The sequence below is a fragment of the Dipodomys merriami genome, unplaced genomic scaffold (genome assembly GCF_024711535.1).
Source record: "Dipodomys merriami isolate MVZ:Mamm:240054 unplaced genomic scaffold, mDipMer1.0.p SCAF_19, whole genome shotgun sequence".
Taxonomy (NCBI): Eukaryota; Metazoa; Chordata; class Mammalia; order Rodentia; family Heteromyidae; genus Dipodomys; species Dipodomys merriami.
Window position 1 is genome coordinate 32,923,813 of NW_027203270.1, and position 17,400 is coordinate 32,941,212.

Consider the following 17,400-nt stretch of genomic DNA (forward strand, 5'->3'; position numbering starts at 1 on the left):
TTCAAATGGAACCCAAGTTGGAATGAAGAACAAGTTCCAGGCCAAAGTGTCTGGATTACAACTCATCTGAAGACTTCGGAATTAGTTTTCCTTGCACTGAGGGAGGAAGCCTGAAGGAAGGACCCTACATTGGAAATTCGTCAGGAACACCCATGTGTGAATTCTTGCTCTCCAGTGGGGAATAAAGTGGGCTGTGGTTTGGGAAGTGATCCTTCCCTCATCCTCATCTCCATGAGAACATTTTTTTTAATGGGTCCTGGGAATTGAACTCAGCGTCTGGGTGCTGTCCTTGAGCTCTGTTGCTCAAGGCTTTACCACTTTGAGCCACACAGCTCCACTTCCTCAATGAAAGATTTTTGACACTGAACTTGAACATCTTGGCCACGTGAGTGGTGTTGGCTAGTGAACAGCAGTGAGTGTGTGTATATATTTCAAGATGAAGCTTTCTGTAACACCTAAGATTCTGATTTCTGCCCTGAGTTCTTGGACTGATGGCAGAAATACTTGTCTTCACTATGCTCCTGATCCTGGAACTCAGCTGACCTTTAGACCTCCATTTAGAAGCAGAGACACCCCGTCCAACCCACATGGGCCATTGTGGGAGGGCAATCCCAACTGTTGAGTTTCTCATGCAGAAGTGGCTGACATGTAGTCATCGACTAGATGTGAATCCTTTGTCTTCTCATGTGGAAATTGGGGCTAGAAGTTGTACCTACCTTGAAGGGCTGAGCTCGCTCACTGTAGGTGAGCTGCTGTGCATATAGCACAAGCTCTAGATGATTGAAAGTGCTTCGATGCTTGGAATATTGCAGAGTAAGCACTGCATCTATGTGAGCAAGACAAGCTCTGCTGGGACGTGATTTTATTTTTTTGTAGCAACAATAGAATGAGCTGGCTGGAGAGTGGGGAGGTTGGTGAGGGACCATGTCCTGGGGTATTGTGATTGAAGTGTCTGTGTGTGTCACCTAAAAGTATGGAAGCAGTATCCTGTGTGGTTCCAAGCTGATGGCATTATCTGTATTTCAACCTGAGTTCATGCACCCATACCAGCACAACTTTCTGACTCTTGCAGAGTTGCCCAAGGGATTTCCAGGCTCCTGTTTTCTTACTGGATGTGTACTCCTGAATCATGTCTGTGTTGGATCCTCCTGCTACCTACAAGCTCAATCTTCCTCTGGCTGATGTCTTCGGGGAGTTCAGTTGAAGGGAAGAGAGCCATTGTTTCCTGCTGAGTAAATCAGTCCCTTTCTGCCAGTGTCCTTGGTATAACAGAGTGTCAGACATTCTGGGTGTGTATCAAGCCATCATTATCCCTGTGGTGTTACTCTCTTCAGGTAAGTGACAAAGGTCGCTATGGGGAACATCTCCATTATTACCTGCTAGAGTGTAAGGGCACAGTTATTATTAGGGGCCAGTTATCACCTCTCCCCATGTAGGCCAAGGTCTCTTTCTGTTGCTTGAATTCCCCTTTCCTTTATGCTGCCCTGGCAGGTGTGGAGCATGAGGGATGGAGGAGAGGGTGCTCCTGCCATCTTCCCAACAAGGTTCTTTCTAGGAGCCTTTTCAGAGGTGGGAAGGGCACCACTGGCCTTAAGTCTATGCTCCTTAGCATGGAATTCAGACCTTGCTCTAGAGCACCTTTCTTGGCATTATCGTTACTGAAGGTGGCCGTTCATATCTTGGGCACAATGGATACACCTTACTTTTGATACTGAAGTGAAATACTGATGGAGATAGAGCTCTTCCCTCTGAACACTTCACTGCCCAAAGTTTTGTAGATGTTGCTTCCTCTACCTCGATGCTTTCGCTTTTGTTCCCATCCCTCCCTCCGTCCCTTCTTTCCTTCCTTCCTTCCTTCCTTCCTTCCTTCCTTCCTTCCTTCCTTCCTTCCTTCTTCTTTCCTGCCTTCTTTACTCTTTCTTTCTCCCATCCTCCTTCTCTCCTTTCCTTCCTTTCTTCCTCCTTCTTTCTTGCCTTCTTTACTCTTTCTCCCATCCTCCTTCTCTCCTTTCTTTTTTCTTTCTCCCCTCCTCTTCACTCTTTCCTTCCTCCCCTTCTTCCCTCTTCTCCCTCTCTCTGTCTCCTTTGCCTTGCCCATGTCCTCTCTCTGTGGCAGCAACCTTATCACTAAATATTAATCAGACCAGGGGTGGGGGAGGGGAAGGAGGAGTGCAGGAGGAAAGGACTCCGCATGCGGCAATCTATCAGATTGCACGAGAGTGGGGGCTCAATGTGCAGTTGATGTCTTTTCATGGTCTCTAAACTACAAATTTTAAGATTATTTGAAAACATCTTATTGAATTTTCATGCTTTTTTAATAGAAAAAAATTAAAAGAATAATAATCTTTTATGGGCAGTTATAAATGTGCTGTTTATGTACGACAAGTCAGAAATCTTTCCCTTAGTTGAGCAATCTTGTGTGGGCTTAGAGTGGACCCTCCCAGGCATACTGATGAGGCAAGCAGGGTGGATGTGGAGCTGTCTCATTTCACGCTTCTGGATCATGAGTATGGAATGATTCTCAGGTTCACGTAGCTGGCTCCCAGCAGCTCCTTCACCTCGTCCCTGTGGCATGCATCTTGGGGGGGGGGGAGTGTGTGTGGTACTGGGCCATCTTTACATTCTCAAAGGAAGTGTTTGTTGAGTGAAGAATGGAGACAGGGTTCTCTATACTCTGGCTCCAGTCATCCAAGGTAAGGCCTATAAACATTCCCTCTGTCCTTTCCACATCCCCATGAGAGATTTCGCAGACACAGTTGAACTCCTCAGCTGGCCAAGGACTCACCCAGAAACTAGAATGTTTGCCTGTTGGCTATCGCCTTTGGTAAAAATCATTATTTGTGTATTGCTTGATTGAGAACCCTAGACCTAGAGGAAATTACAGACCCGAAGTTCAACGTTCTCACTTTATAGATGAGGAAACAAAGCCCACTCGAGGAAGTCACCTGATGAATGACTAAGCCAAGACTGGACTCCAGCCTTGGCTCCATAGCTCACTTCTAAATTAGGTCACAATCCATGTTGTAAGGCCATGCTGATTCATCTCCTAGTGAACACTGACACCGCTTCCCCAGCCCCACAGTTTCTAGGATTGCTGTGTATGGCAGCAATCCTAGAATCCTTCTTTTCTCTTCCTCCGTTGGGTTTGGACCTCTTCTCTCTTTCCTGTTTAAGAAGAAGTCTAGTGTGAAGCACTCAGAAAATATCAGGGAAGTTGGACAGCATCCTGGAGAATGAAGAAAGATGTCACCTTGCCTCCTCCTGGACATCCTGGACCCAGCAACACGGAGAGGGAGACCCCGTCCAGCTGAGGACTTCTGAAAGAACACAGGCTGGATCCAAAGTATCTGGTGGGTGCTATTTCAATCACATAATTGGCAAAGGCCCAACTCTGGACAGCTGACACAGTGGAGTTAGTCAGCCAGCAGAATCCTCTAACTCATTACTAGTTCATGGCATAACGATGACCACATCATCATAATTATTATTGCCTTAGATGACAAAGACACCCTGGAGACTTCTGGCTGAAATGAGCTGCTTCTTGGCCAACCCCTACTCTCCGGAGTGACTTTCTTACAGAACTAAAGGATCATGAAGTTGAAAGGGGCCCACAGAGATCATCTGTTCTGGCTTCCCAGCTTTTGACAAGACTAGCTTTTACAGAGTAGCTGCTACAGAGGGAAAAAAATAATGGAACCAAACTTACTTTTATATGTTATTCTTGTGATAGTATCTCTGTTGAGCATTCGATTAAGAAATGGGTTTGATGAATCAGAAACCTAGAGGGGAGAGAAAGAAAGTCTTAATAATGGGGCAGTGCTCTTCTAGAATAAACATCGTCATGCATTCATGTGCTCATTCATATTGACTGAGCATCTTAGCTGGTGCTAGGGGTCAGAGACAAAGACCCAACTCTGAAGGACCTCTCAGTCTAAAGGAAGTTGGCAAACATGTGTGGGGACTGTTAGGCTAGAGTCACAAGTGAGATGATGTTAGAGGAAGACTACCTACTACCTGATGAGTTTAGGGAGCTTGTTTTAAGAATACCTAAGTTGTTCTGGAGGCCTGGGTAGAGTTATCAAAGTGATCTGGTGGTAGACCATGCAGAAGGAAGAAAGGCAAGGAATGCAGAGAACCCGACATGGATACAGGGGACTTAGAAGCAGGCCTTCTCGTGCAAGTATTTCAGAGTAGTTGCAGCTGAGAGTGTGGATGAAGGATAGTTTGTGAGGGTAGAGTTAGGCAGGCAGAGGCAAACTCCTATAGGTCTTGAATGTCATGTTAGGATATTTAAATGTTATTCTGTAGGAATGGGGGAAACAGCAAAGGTTTTTGAGCAAGGGGTGGAGAGAGGATTATGTGGAGAGAAAGAAGTATCCAGAACAGAGATAACAGGAGATAGGAAAATCACACTGAGATGAAATAAAAAAAAAGTGGGCACCAGTGGCTCACACGTATAATCCTAGCTACATAGGAGGCTGAGATCTGAGGATTGTGGTTCAAAGCCAACCTGGACAAGAAAGTCCATGAGACTCTTATTTGCACTAAACTACCAAAAAAAGCCAGAAATGATGCTGTGGCTCAAGTGGTAAAGCAGTATCCCTTGAGCAGAAAGGCTCAGAGACAGTGCGCAGATCCTCAGTTCTATCCCTAGACTGGCACATTAAAAACAAAAAAAGGAAATGTAGCTATGGCTCAAGTGATAGTGTGCCAGCTTTGGGTGAAAAAGCTGAGGAAAACTCAGGCTCTGAGTTTAAGCCCCAGTACTAACATACACATACAAAAATAGTACATAACCTTGTACTACCACTGCTCATTATTATAGAATGGAATACATCCTAAGTCATATCATCCATCCATCCATTCACTAACTCATCCAATAAATATTTGTTGAATGCCTATTATAGGCCAAAATGTTGTACAAGATGTTTGGGTATGAGTTCCCATTTTAGGCTTATGCATAGAAATCTCCAAATTCTTCTCTTAGGAGAAGAAGCTAAGTTGGTAAGAGGGTTAAATCCAGAGAACTGCTATGGGTTATACCACAATGTGGTCCCACGTACTGTGTACGGTTGTCTGAAGAATTCCTCTCTTACTTAGACTTTCCTGAGCCTCACTATTTATCCTAGTCACTTCCCTCCCACCTTGCTAGCTCAGCTCAGCTCAGCTCTGCAATTTACGCCCCAGCTGCTAATCGGATGTTGTGACACATCCACATTTTCAATCTGATTTATTCTGAGGGTTGGGAAAAAATTGCAGCAGATGATTATTACTGTTAGATAAGCAACAGGTAATTTTAGTTTGGAGAAAGCATGAGCTGTTTATTTTCCCTCCATCTGTCTTACTTTTTCACAGAGTTTCCTGGGTGTGTTGCAAGCCACACAATCGAGGAGAGTTCGGGGTGCCGCAGTACTCAATGGAAGTAAAAATGCACTCCAAACCCAATACGCTCTCATTTCCTGGAAACTTCTACTGTGGCACGCTCGTTAGCATTTAAAAGATAGCTGCTCAGATGCTGACCTCTGAGAGGACAGGGGGAGGCTTAGTGTCCTGTCAGATGAGGAGCTAGCCAGGTGCCCTGAACACCTGATACCTGGTGAATCTGAGCAGCCCTAGTGGTGAGACCCACCCCTTTTGAGCTGATTAAAAATAATTGAAAATTTTTTTCCAAAGTGCACACAGATGATTTGTGGGCACTGGTGTGTTTGGCTGCGTGGGTGAGAGGATAAAATATGTACTTGGTGTAAGTGAGCTTAAGTGGGTAGTTAATGGTGTGTGATTGAGCAGCAATTACAGGCAAATCTCAGTTCCCTGTGGTCTCTGGAAGGATGGGAGATTAGCCGAGGACAGAGAGAAATAAAATGGACAGATAAACAAGACTCTCCTACTTTTAGCCCCTTCAAGTTTTCTGTTGGTTCAAGTAATATCTCTCAGGCTGAACTTCTTGTTTTGGGTGGGCCAGTTTACAGGGAGCTAGGAGAGGGAGGCAGGAAGATCATTTCTGGAGAGGGTGGGCTTGTGGTCCCTGCCCAATTGGAATTTGGACAAGTCACAGCTTGGAGGACTCTCTGTGGATCTGATTATCTGTGGAGTTGATTGGATGGAACAAAGAGTGAAATGCGGTGGTTTATTTTGAGATCCAGGCTTTAGGTTTGCTCAGGGAAAGAACTAATGTATCCTCAGCAGCCAATGTGGCCTGAGAAGATGCAGGAACTGCTCACTGCCCCTATACCAGCCTCAGGCTCTGGGATACCAGTTCTTGCCAACAACCCTGCAGAGATGCAACCTGGACCCACAAGGCTGACTTTGCTGACAACCTTGATGGAGCAAGGGTTTCAGTAAGATTTGGTGAAACATGCCAGCCAGGAGTTTGCTGTGGAAGAAGTTGGCTGCCCGGTGGCCTATCAGGCACTCAGTCTCCTGGAATGTTCCAGAGCTTCCTGGATGACACTTGCAGATGCAGGAAGGTTTTCTTTTTAGCAAAGTGAGGGACAGTCAGGGGCTGAGCCTGAGCCACCCCCTGGGAATTTTTGGGGCCAGGCAGATTGGCCTGATAGAAGGAACTCAGGGAATGTTGGCATTGGGGTAGCCATGGTGGGAGGTGACTCTTGGACACATTTGAAACATGTCGCAGGCTTTGCACCAATGAGCATGAGGCAGGCTGAAAGCACTGGTTACCAACTTCATCACTGAAGTTTCATGCTCCAAACCTTGGTCAGGTCAGTGGGGGATGTTTTGATGTGTTGTTTTCTTTCTTCTTGCCCTCAGGTGTTCCTTCCAGCTCTTGAGTAGGTATATAGTGGGAATAAAGTCATGGGTATTAAAATCAGGCAGGACTTGGGTCTGTTCGTGGGCTGGGCTATTCATTACAAGCTGTGTGACCTCTTTCTTACAGGGAAGTTAGGAGAAGGAGGCAGGAGGTCTTGGTAGGGCCAAAGGCCTGTTACACAGGGTGTATTTTGGGACCCAGGGGGCCATTCTTAACAGACTCATTGATGGTAAAGAGCTGGGGATATAGCTCAATTGATAGAACACTTGCTTAATGTACATGAAGCCCTAGGCTTCATCTCCAGCACCACAAGAAAGCAAAATGAGAGCACAAGGAAAAACACCTTGATGGTGAATGCTGGGTTCCTATTGGTCCTTCTCACTCGATTCTAAGCCCTGGTTGGGAGGCTTTCTACAGGGATCTAAAACCCCAAGGGCTTGCTTGTCCAGTGATTCTCCACTGAAAAACCTCTACACATTGCTTTTTGTCTTTTGTAACCTCTCCCTCCCCCGCCTCTCCAATTAGAAAGGAAATCTCTCTCTCTTTTTAATTGAAGAACTTGTTTATCTGCTTCACTTGACATCTGCCAGAACACTCAAGGTAATTTTTGCTGGCTGGAAATCTTTGTTATTATTGTCGCCTGGTAGGGAGCCTAGGAGGTCCCCAAGTCAGTATGGGTGACTGTCTTTTTTCCCTACAGTGCTTGTAAGAAGACCTAAAAGTGAGTCCGGAATGGGGTGGGGAGCAGGTGTGGGAACGTTGGATGAGTTGCTTAGTGTCCCATCTGCAGCATGGCGGTGGGGGTGGGTGGAGGCTCTTCCACTGAAGGACAGGCCTCACTGGACCGCATCGGTGGGCCACCCGGATCCCAATGTGACTGCACCCCTTTGATTCTAGTGAGCACCATTGGACTTGAAGTCCATCCCTGTACTCAGCTTCAATGTCTCTCTGGGACAAAAGTTGCCTGAACTCTGGACCCTGAAGCCCTGATGTGCTTAGATGGAACCCATCATTTCACATTTTGACATTTTTGTAGGGGATTGGACCTCCCATGACTTTCACAGACATAAAAGTTAGGAGATGCTACAGCATTCTTAGGCATGGACATGAACCAACATCTCATCACTTAAATTTCTTTTTTTTGGTACTGGTAGTAGGGCTTGAACTTAGGACCTTATGCTCTTGCTTGGTGCTCTACCACTTGAGCCACATCTTTACTCATGGCTTTTCATTGGTTATTTGGAGTATCAGGATTCATTTGTCTGGGTTGGCTTTGAGCTGTGATTCTCAGATCTCAGACTCCTGAGTAGGGAGGATTACAGGCAGGAGCCACTAACACTTGGTTCTTTTTGTCGTTTGCTTTTTTTAAGCCCATCAGAGACTGCAAGTTGATATTCTGATTGAGACTGGAGTGGCCAGAAGAGAAGAAAGGAGAAGCGAAAGACTTACTTTTATAAATATAGAAACTACCACCAATCCATTTGGACTCTTCGCAGCTTCTGTGACATTGGTGTATAACTCATGGTTGTAGTGGATGAGCTGTACCTGTCAGGAAGGAAGAATGAGAAATGAGAACGGCCCCCAGCATGCACAGCTATGGAACACAGCACACACCCTTCCACGAGGATGAGCTGCAAAGCAAATGGAAGAGCAGGGAGAAAGTCAAGGGATTTCAGAAGGGTTTGCAGGCATCTATGCAAAGCAAAATGTGCATTCTCTCTCTGTCTCTCTGTCTCTGTCTCTCTGTCTCTGTCTCTGTCTCTGTCTCTGTCTCTCTGTCTCTCTCTCTCTCTCTCTCTCTCTCTCACACACACACACACACACACACACACACGTGTGAGCGCAAAAATACCCATACATATTTACAAATGTTTTCTGGTAACAAGCCTGCTTTTAATAAGCTCAGCGTCCATCTGGTTCTGGCTCCCTCCCAGGACATTTCCTCTAAAGTGTGTGCAGAGTGAATTTTCCTTATTAGGAATGGAACAGCCCTGCAGGGGTGGATGTGCTCTCCTGGCTGTACCAACAGCTACTGCTGGCAGCTGCAGTCAATCTTCCTGACAGCCCTTGTGTGGGCTGAGATCTGAGAGTGGTTAGGTCCTCGGCTAGGCAGGTCTGGGAGGAGGCTGTGGTGGTTCTCATGCTGGGAAGGGGCTAGCAGCTTGCTCAGTCTCCTCATAAGTTAGCCTACCCAGAACACCTGGGTATCCGCAGACCACCACCATCTCCTCCTCTTCCTCCTCCTCCTCCTCCTCCTCTTCCTCCTGCTAATACTATCGATCTGTTTCCTAAGATGCTGGTGTCTCAGACAGTGAGGGACCGAAGGAGTCCTAGATTCTGACTCCGATGGTTATGGTTTTCCCCTTGTTATGCCCCCTCTTTTTTGCCAGGCCTGGGGCTTGAACTCAGGGCCTGAGCGCTGTCCCTGAGCCTCTCTGTGCTCAAGGCTAGTGCTCTACCACTTGAGCCACAGCACCATTTTTGTTTTTTCTGTTTCTGTGATACTGAGGAATTGAACCCAGGGTTTCATGCATACTAGGCAAGCACTCTACCACTGAGCCACATTCCCAGGTCCGTTACTAATTTTTGAAAGAGTCCTTTTGTAAATTGTAAAATGAAATATGTATGTTCAAATTGAGTCACCATCAGTGTTTAGGCATATCACCGAGCTCAGTTGCTTCCTGTGAAAAATAGGTATATAGTTCAGAGTTGTGGCTTAAAAATAGTTCCTTTCATTTTAAAAAATTTTAATTTTTATTGTCAAGTGTTGTACAGAGGGATTACAGTTATGTAAGTAAGGTAGTGAGTATATTTCATGTCCAACTTGTTACCCCTTCCCTCATTTTTCTCCCTCTCCCCCCCAATGTATCCCCAGGTTGTACAGATCATTTCCAACATAGTGTCTTGTGAGTATCTCTGCTGCATTGGTTCCCCCTTGTCCTTTGTCTCACCATTTTGTTGTTCCCCTTCCCTTCCCTAATTCAGATAAATGTATATACGATATCAGGATACCAAAATAAAATGCAGTTCCTTTCTCCTCCTCTCCGCTCCCCTCCTCTCTTTTCCTCTCTTCTCCTCTCCTCTGCTCTCCTCCCTTTCCCCCGCCTTTTTTTCTTTTCCATTCCCTTCCCTTCTCTTCCCTTCCTCTATGACCTGAAGTCACTGTGTAATCCAGGCTTGCTATCCTGCGGCCTCTGTCCCCTGAGTGCTGAGACTACAGGTGTATATCACCTGGTCATACATAATTGTTTTGTTTTGTTTTTTGGTGTAGGTCCTGAGGCTTGAACTTAGGGCCTGGGAGCTGTCTCTGAGCTTTATTTTTTTTGTTTGAGGCTAGTGCTCTACCACTTTGAACCACAGCTTCACTTTTGGCTTTTGGGGGGTTAATTGGAGATACTTTCCTGTCCAGGTTGACTTTGAATTGTGATCCTTAGATTTCAGCCTCCTGAGTAACTAGGATTACAGGCATGAGCCACTGGCATCCAGCTATCTTTTTCAGTTAATTCTCCTTATTCTTAATTCACACTAATAACTTCCTCTGCATGAACACTCTCTAACATACTTAACTGTATCTCTGGCTTTCACTTTTTTTTTTCTTTTTCGTTTCTTTCTTCTCTCTTGCAAACAATGTTACAGTAAGTGTATCATATATCTTTCTGTAATGGTGTTAGTACTTTCCAAAGGCTGATTTGAGAATCTAATAAGGTGGTGCATGTAAAAGTGATTTGTGATTCTCGAAGAATAAGAGAGGATTCATCATTGCCTGCATTGCATTAAAAAGGAAGTCAGAGTTTTAGAAGTACAGAAAGGATTTGTTTTTGCTTGAACTTGAGCCAGAAACCACTGTCTCACACAGTGGTCTGCACCTCCGCTGGCCATTCAGATCGCCAGGATGCTTTTAAAGCTCACCTCCACCAGCTTATTCCTTTCCATCTCTGTTCTAATTGATTTTGGGTGCAACTTGGGCATTGCATTCGTTAAGAGCTCTCCAGCTAGAGAGTTAATGGCTGGAGTTGAGACCAAGTGGAGCATAAGCAATGGGCCCAATCAGTGTGCACTCAGGGAGATGGTACCTTGAACCTGGAGGCTGCCCTGAGCATCCTACCTCCTGCAGCATCTCACAGATGCGGTTTGCTGGTCTTGACGTTTCCCTGTTGCTTATTGTGTGTGTGTGTGTGTGTGTGTGTGTGTGTGTGTGTGTGTGTGTGTGTGTGTGTGTGTGTGTGTTTTACTTCTGACATGCTTTGCCAAGGGAGACAAATGGTTCCACTGTAGCTGCTCTGCCCTGAGAAGGGCAGCCACAGAGGCAGGATAAAAAGTGTTGCCTGTGCAGAACTCTACCTGGCTTGTGTGTACTCATCCTCATCCTGGTTCCCCATGCGACCAGGATTTCCCACAGGCAGCACAGCACGGCCCTGGGAAGGAGGCAGGTGTAGTGGCTTCTCACCCCTTCCATGTACTTTCTTTCCAGCGCTCAGAAGGCTTTCTGCAGAGGAGACACATGCTGCTCTCTGCTGGGTCCTCCTACCTGACCCAGGGGCCTGCAAAAGCCAGCTGGGGACAGGCCAGGGCTTTGGAGACATGCCTTGTCATTACAGCACGCTCTCCCTGCATACTTGAGCAGGAAGTGGGAGGCAATGCAATAGAACGATTCTCCCCTCCAACTCAAAATACCCAAAAAAGACAAGGAGAAGTTCCTGGACTAGGAGCTATATGGGGTGGGACTGTATCAGCTCGAAGGCTAAATGGGGGGCTGGTGCATTGAGGGTGAGGTCGTGATTTTGCTGTTACTTGGGTTTGAACCCAAAGCCTTGTGCAGTGAGCACTCTATCACTTAAACCATACTTCTAGCCTTTTTTACTTTAGGTTATTTTTCAGATGGTAACCTACGCTTCCCCCTCTTCCCTCCTCCCCTCCTCCCTCCCCTAGGGCTAGCCTCAGACTGAGATTCTCCTACCTATACCTCCTGTATAGCTGGGATTGAAGAACCCAGATGCACAGACTGTACTGATTTGTTTGTTGAGATTGGAGGTGGGGGTCTGGATAACTTTTTACCTGGGCTGTCCCCCAACTATGATCCTCTAATCCCTACCTCCTGAGTAGCTAGGATTTTAGGTGTACCTCACCATGTTCAGCCTCTTATAGCCCTTTAAACCTTTTTGTAAAAACAACATATAGTTAACTCACATATGTTTGATTCCAGCCCACACTTAGGTTCCAAGTGCCTTCTGGATGCCAAACCCCTTCTTCTATATTATATATCATTGAAGAGTTCCCCTGATCCCACCCCAGCCCTATTTGCTCCTGAAACAAAGGATGAAATGAAGGCCCAGAGAGGTTAAACGACTCTTCTGAGATCATCCAGCCAAACAGTGACAGGTTTGTTCACTTCACAGTGATACCAGCTCATTTCACTTTTCTCCAAGATAGAAAAGAGAAAACGAAGATGTCTTGTATTGGTTGGGGGTGGGGGTGGGGATTGTGCAGGGGGAGATCACATTTGAGCAGTTATTTTTTTTTTTTGTGCCGGAACAATGATAAGCTAGAGTTTATTTATAGAAAGTCATTAGTGAGTTTGTCTTGATGTGTAAGAGCACACACAGTCTACAGAGCAGGGCCCCGTGTGATATATACCAACAGCCACAGTCTCATCCCGGGGCTTGGCAATTATCACCGGCTCTGCCTGGTGACGCTGACTTCTTGACTCTTTAAGATGTGCGTGCTCTTGGAGCCCCCAAAGAGAACCAACTGCTCATCATTGCATTGACAGGAGGACACCTTCCTTCCCCCCAAAGCAGTCCAGCTAACGCTGCGACCTAGAAAATCAGAGTGAAGGCATTTCTCCCCCAGAAGAGAACAAAATTGGATTTTCCAAGCAGGTGATTTTGTTGTGAGAGTCTGCGGATTGCACAAATGTAACATGTTTGGGTGCAGATGATGCAAGGCTAGTGTTTCCTTGGATTTTTGTGTCTCAGCCTGCTCTGTGCCTCAGTTTCTTCATTTAGAACAGGAGACGGTCCGCTGTTCAGTCATATCACGAGATGTTCAGGTTATTACTATTAATTTCTGGTATGGCTGGAGTTTGAATTTATGCTTTCTAGGCAAGCCGTCTATGACAAGAGCTGCACACCGGCCCCTTTTGCTTTTTTTTTTTTTTTCCCCAAGTAAAGTCTCCTGCTTTTTGCATGAGGCTAGACTTGAAACAAGATCCTGATACCTCTGCTTTTTGACTAGCTGAAATTGCAGGTATGGAACACCAGGCCCAGCTTTGTGGGTTTTTGTGTTTTTTGGTGTTTTTTTTAAACTAACTTTTGCCTGTATTGACCTCGAAGTGTGATCCTCCCATTTTCATGTCTCACATAGCTGGGATTATAGATGTGCTCCATTCTGGTAGGATAGTGTCTGGTACTCTTTTTTCTTTTTCTGTCAAATAGTTATTAAATAGGTATTCCAGAACTGATGAAGACTCTTGTTTTAATGAATGGAGACACATAATATTATATGATTCGTTTAAGACAAGGATAGTTTTCCTGCTGCTTTTCCCAGGAAGATTTGTACCCACAAAAATGTTGAAGGCAAGATAAATTTACCAATGTATTTGGGCAGAGTTTGAGGTTAGTGCATTAGCCAGTATCTCTTAGAATCATTTATGCAAAAAGCCTAAATTCATGCATAGCTAACGAAAAATAACATTGCATTAAAAGTATTTTATTATAATCAAGTAGTTCATGAGTTTTTTATGCTTGGGTCGGCCTGGAACCTTAATCCTCCTGATCTCAGCCTCTCAAGTAGGTGGGATAACAGGCGTCAGACACCAAGGCCCTGACCATTGTTCTCTTCTCCTACTTCATTCAGCCAACATACTGATTCCACTGGAAGAGCTCTACAAAGTGAACCTATCTTTATTTCCTGATACTAAATTCTAAATTGTAATTTTGAGATAAGGTCTCACTTTTTGATCAGTGTGGTTTCGGACTGTGGTCCTCCCTCCCATTTTATATATCCTGTGGTAGCTGGAATGGAAGACACATTCAGAAAAAAAAAAAAAAATCTGAGTGTGTTTGAGTGTGCTTGTCAGCCCAGCTCCAGCTAGAAGTACAAAAATAAGAGAAAAACGCTAGCTGGCTCCACCTAAACACTGTCCACATGGATATACTATGAGATGGAGTCGAGAGAGTGCAGAGTTGAGAGTCAAAGGGACTGGATTTCTACCCCTGCCCCCCCTTCCCCGACCTCCCTCCCGAGGAGGGGAGTAGGGTAGCAGGCTGGACTTAAAATCTCCTGGCCTCAAGTAAACCTCCAACCTCAGCCTCCTGAAGAGATAGGACGAGAAGAACTCATCACTGTGTCTGAGTAGGGGGCTGGATTATAAATGACACGTCTGCCATCTTGGCAAGTTACAGCCTCAGGTTAGACCTTGAGGTGTTTATGTGGAAAACATGCAGGTTTTTAAGTACAGGATTTTGTGATGCTTCCAACAACTAAACAAGCCTTGGTGGGGAGGACAGGGGTTGCCTGTTGAGCTTCCCTCAAAGTAAATTGAATTGCACTGAATTGAAACCAAATATTGAAGCTGACGGTTCAGTAGGCAGCGTGTTTGTGCCTGGGCTGTACATGGGTGAAGAGGGGGCCAGGCTGGTTGTGTAAACAGAGAAGAAGACTTGGCAGGGACTGTAGCCTTGTGTAACTTTTTTTTTCCTTTTCCATTTGCTAGTAATGGAACCAAACCAAAGGCACACAAAGTACAAGATTGCAAATCCAAGAATTGCCACCCAAGTCTTTGTCCATGAATCCTTCCAGCATATACTTATTTGGGTTTTCTCTGTGCCAGGCCAGGTGTTGGACACACAGAGATGGAAAGGGGAAAAGACCACTGGGCAGAGGGAGGTACATGTGTGAAGACCCTATAGCATCCTGGAGGATGCATCTGAGTAAAAGGCAAAGGCTGAAGAACAGAAGATAAAGAGGATTGATGTAGGATGACTTGGGAGAAAAGAGGGAGTATGGACTGTAGCAAACTTGGAGACTAAGAATGGTGCCTTTTGCTGGGAGCTGGTGGCTCATGCCTGTAATCCTAGCTTCTCAAGGAGCTAAAATTCTAAGGATCACTGTTCAAAGTCAGCTTGGGTAGGCAATGCCATAAGGACCTTATTTCCAGTTAACCACCACTACCACCATCAACAACAAACCCAAAAGTAGATCTGTGTCTCAAGTGGTAGAGTGACAGCCTTGGGCTAAAAATCCAAGGGGCAGTGCCCAGGCCCTCATTTCAAAGCCCAGTACCAAAAAAGAATATTGCCCTTTCTTAAGAACAATGAAGGTCATCAGAGGTTTGAAGATGGAGAGAAAGATGGTACGGAGGGTTGGTAATGACATCAGACTGGCTTTTAGGACAGACTGCTGAACCAAAACCTATAAGGGAGGAAGGACCCTTGATTTCTCACTGTGGTGATCACGTGACCACCTGTAGCCAACAACCCAGTACTTGTTCCAAGTTCACTCATGCTCTTAGTGAGTCTTGTGCCCCAAGCCAGAATCTGGATCATCTGACCTCTCTTGGGACACTTGACAAGTTTAAAGCAATTTGAGTACCTGCCCAACGATTTTAGCCATAAAAGACACCACAGATTATTTAGTGATTTTTTCTTATTAAAGATGATGAAGAAAACTACATATCAGTGCAGATTTCAGGAAATGGGACACGTCCAAACAGGCCTCTGAAAAAACTGGGAGAAGTATTCAGGATTTGAAAAGATGAGTACTAAGTATCAGACAAGGCTTGGTAATCACATACAAAAAAGTATTAGTGTATTGCAAGAAATACCAGGCAGGTCATTTAATTATTAGGAAATAAATGGCAAAAAACAACAACCCAAGAAACTCTCCATATGGATATGGACAGAGTGCAAAAATGCCATCATTCAGAAATGAATTTAGTTGACAGGGACAGCCATAGTGATTCTGGTGCATTAGTACAATTTGGAAATGAAGCCAAATGCAGGAGGATGGTTGACACATCCCTTGGAGGAAGGGAGAAGGGATTGAAGCAGTGATGGAGGGACTTGGGGGCAAAGGTAAGTCCATCTCAGAGCCTTTTCATGCTCTCCAGCCATCGGAATCCCTGGGTCTGGACGAATCATAGTGTGTGTGTGTGTGTGTGTGTGTGTGTGTGTGTGTGTGTGTGTGTGTGTGTGTGTGTGTGTGTGTGTGTGTGTGTGTGTGTGACTCCACTGTGTGTCATGTGTGACTTTCAGGTTACAATCCCAATATCCCACACATGTTTAAACTATAGAACAGCTGTCATTCAACACAGCCCTCATGTGTGCATATGCAACTAGCTAGGAAAGTCAATTAGCCACAAGCCATGGCTAGGAAAGTCCACATTGGTTTCCTTCTGTGTAATGTGGGAAGGAAGGCCCGAATTCTCATGCTCTGAGGTTTCATGAAGGCTGCTGAGGGAAGTCAGGGTGCCCCATGGGATGGTGACGTCTGTCCTGCTGCACCCCTGTGGGCTCTGATTCCATGGTGGGCACAGCCAGGTCCTACTTCCTCCTGTGGGTTTTGGTTTATAGGAAGATCCTTTGATCCTGTTACCAGGAGCTGAGTGGAGGCTAACAGTGGTGAACAGAGACTGTGAGGCAGCAAAGCCGAATGGCTCCCTCTGCACTGCAGGGAAGCCCAGATGGTGGCCTTGTCCAGGGCTCCCAAAATAATACTCCGAGAGGGAAACAGAGGCAGCATTGTGCTGACAGCATTTGGGAACAGGCGTGTGGGCAGTCTATATTAAGACATCAGCTCCATTCTCAGTCTATCTGTGAGCATGTGACAACACCAGGGCTTTCCTTAGAAACCAGTGGGCCTAATCTCTCCGGGGCAGATCCCCAGTTTTCCAGTGTTTCCTTCCCATCCCTCTCATTGTGGGTCCATTCACTGAGCAAAGGCTTCACCTCAAATGTCATGCCTCCACCTTGCAACACTATCAGACTGTGTCAGCTTGGGGAGGTCTGTGCTACAGCCAGAGTTCTGTGCCATTCCCAAGATGAGAGGAGACAGTGTGGTTTCCATCCACTGAGACGCACTAACCCATTCTGTGCCCAGCCCTGGAGACCCAGACTTGGCTTCAAGGAATTTACGGTGCCAGGAGGGACAGAAGTGGTACACATGTGGAGAGCTTTGTAATTCATGACGCATCTTCAAACAGGGCCCACGCTCTAGTTCTGCTGTGTCCTAGCTCTACAACATGCAGCACCCTGGCTGCACCCTACACTAACCTCAGAGCTGCACATGTTTTGGCTTTGGCCTGTGTTGTCTTTGCCTGGAAGACTATTTAAATATATTTTTCTTTTTCTTTACTGCAATTTCTGTCACCTGAAACCCCTCTTAAACTGCCATCTTCTCTAGATTGGCTTCCTGGATTTAAGCTCCCCCTCTCTCTCCCTCCCCTCTTCCCCCCCTCTCTCTTTATTACCATATTCTAGTCCGACACAGGAGTTTCACTGTGATCTTTTCATATATGAATCCCCTCTTTCCCCCCTCTCTCTTTATTACCATATTCTAGTCCGACACAGGAGTTTCACTGTGATCTTTTCATATATGAATGCAGTGTACCCTAATAAAATCTAACCTTCTTA

The 17,400-nt window shown here is 45.7% G+C and overlaps 1 protein-coding gene across 1 annotated transcript in view; it reads right to left on the minus strand.

Moving 5' to 3' along the window:
* The window catches only part of Ca10 (carbonic anhydrase 10), a 457,862-nt gene that overhangs the window by 12,817 nt on the left and 427,645 nt on the right, over nt 1-17,400 (minus strand). Inside the window, exons 6-7 of the mRNA XM_070028408.1 lie at nt 8,219-8,314; nt 3,707-3,779 (exon numbers count right to left, since the gene is read on the minus strand). Of these exons, the coding sequence (XP_069884509.1) occupies nt 3,707-3,779; nt 8,219-8,314 (169 nt within the window). The remainder of the gene's footprint in view (nt 1-3,706; nt 3,780-8,218; nt 8,315-17,400) is intronic.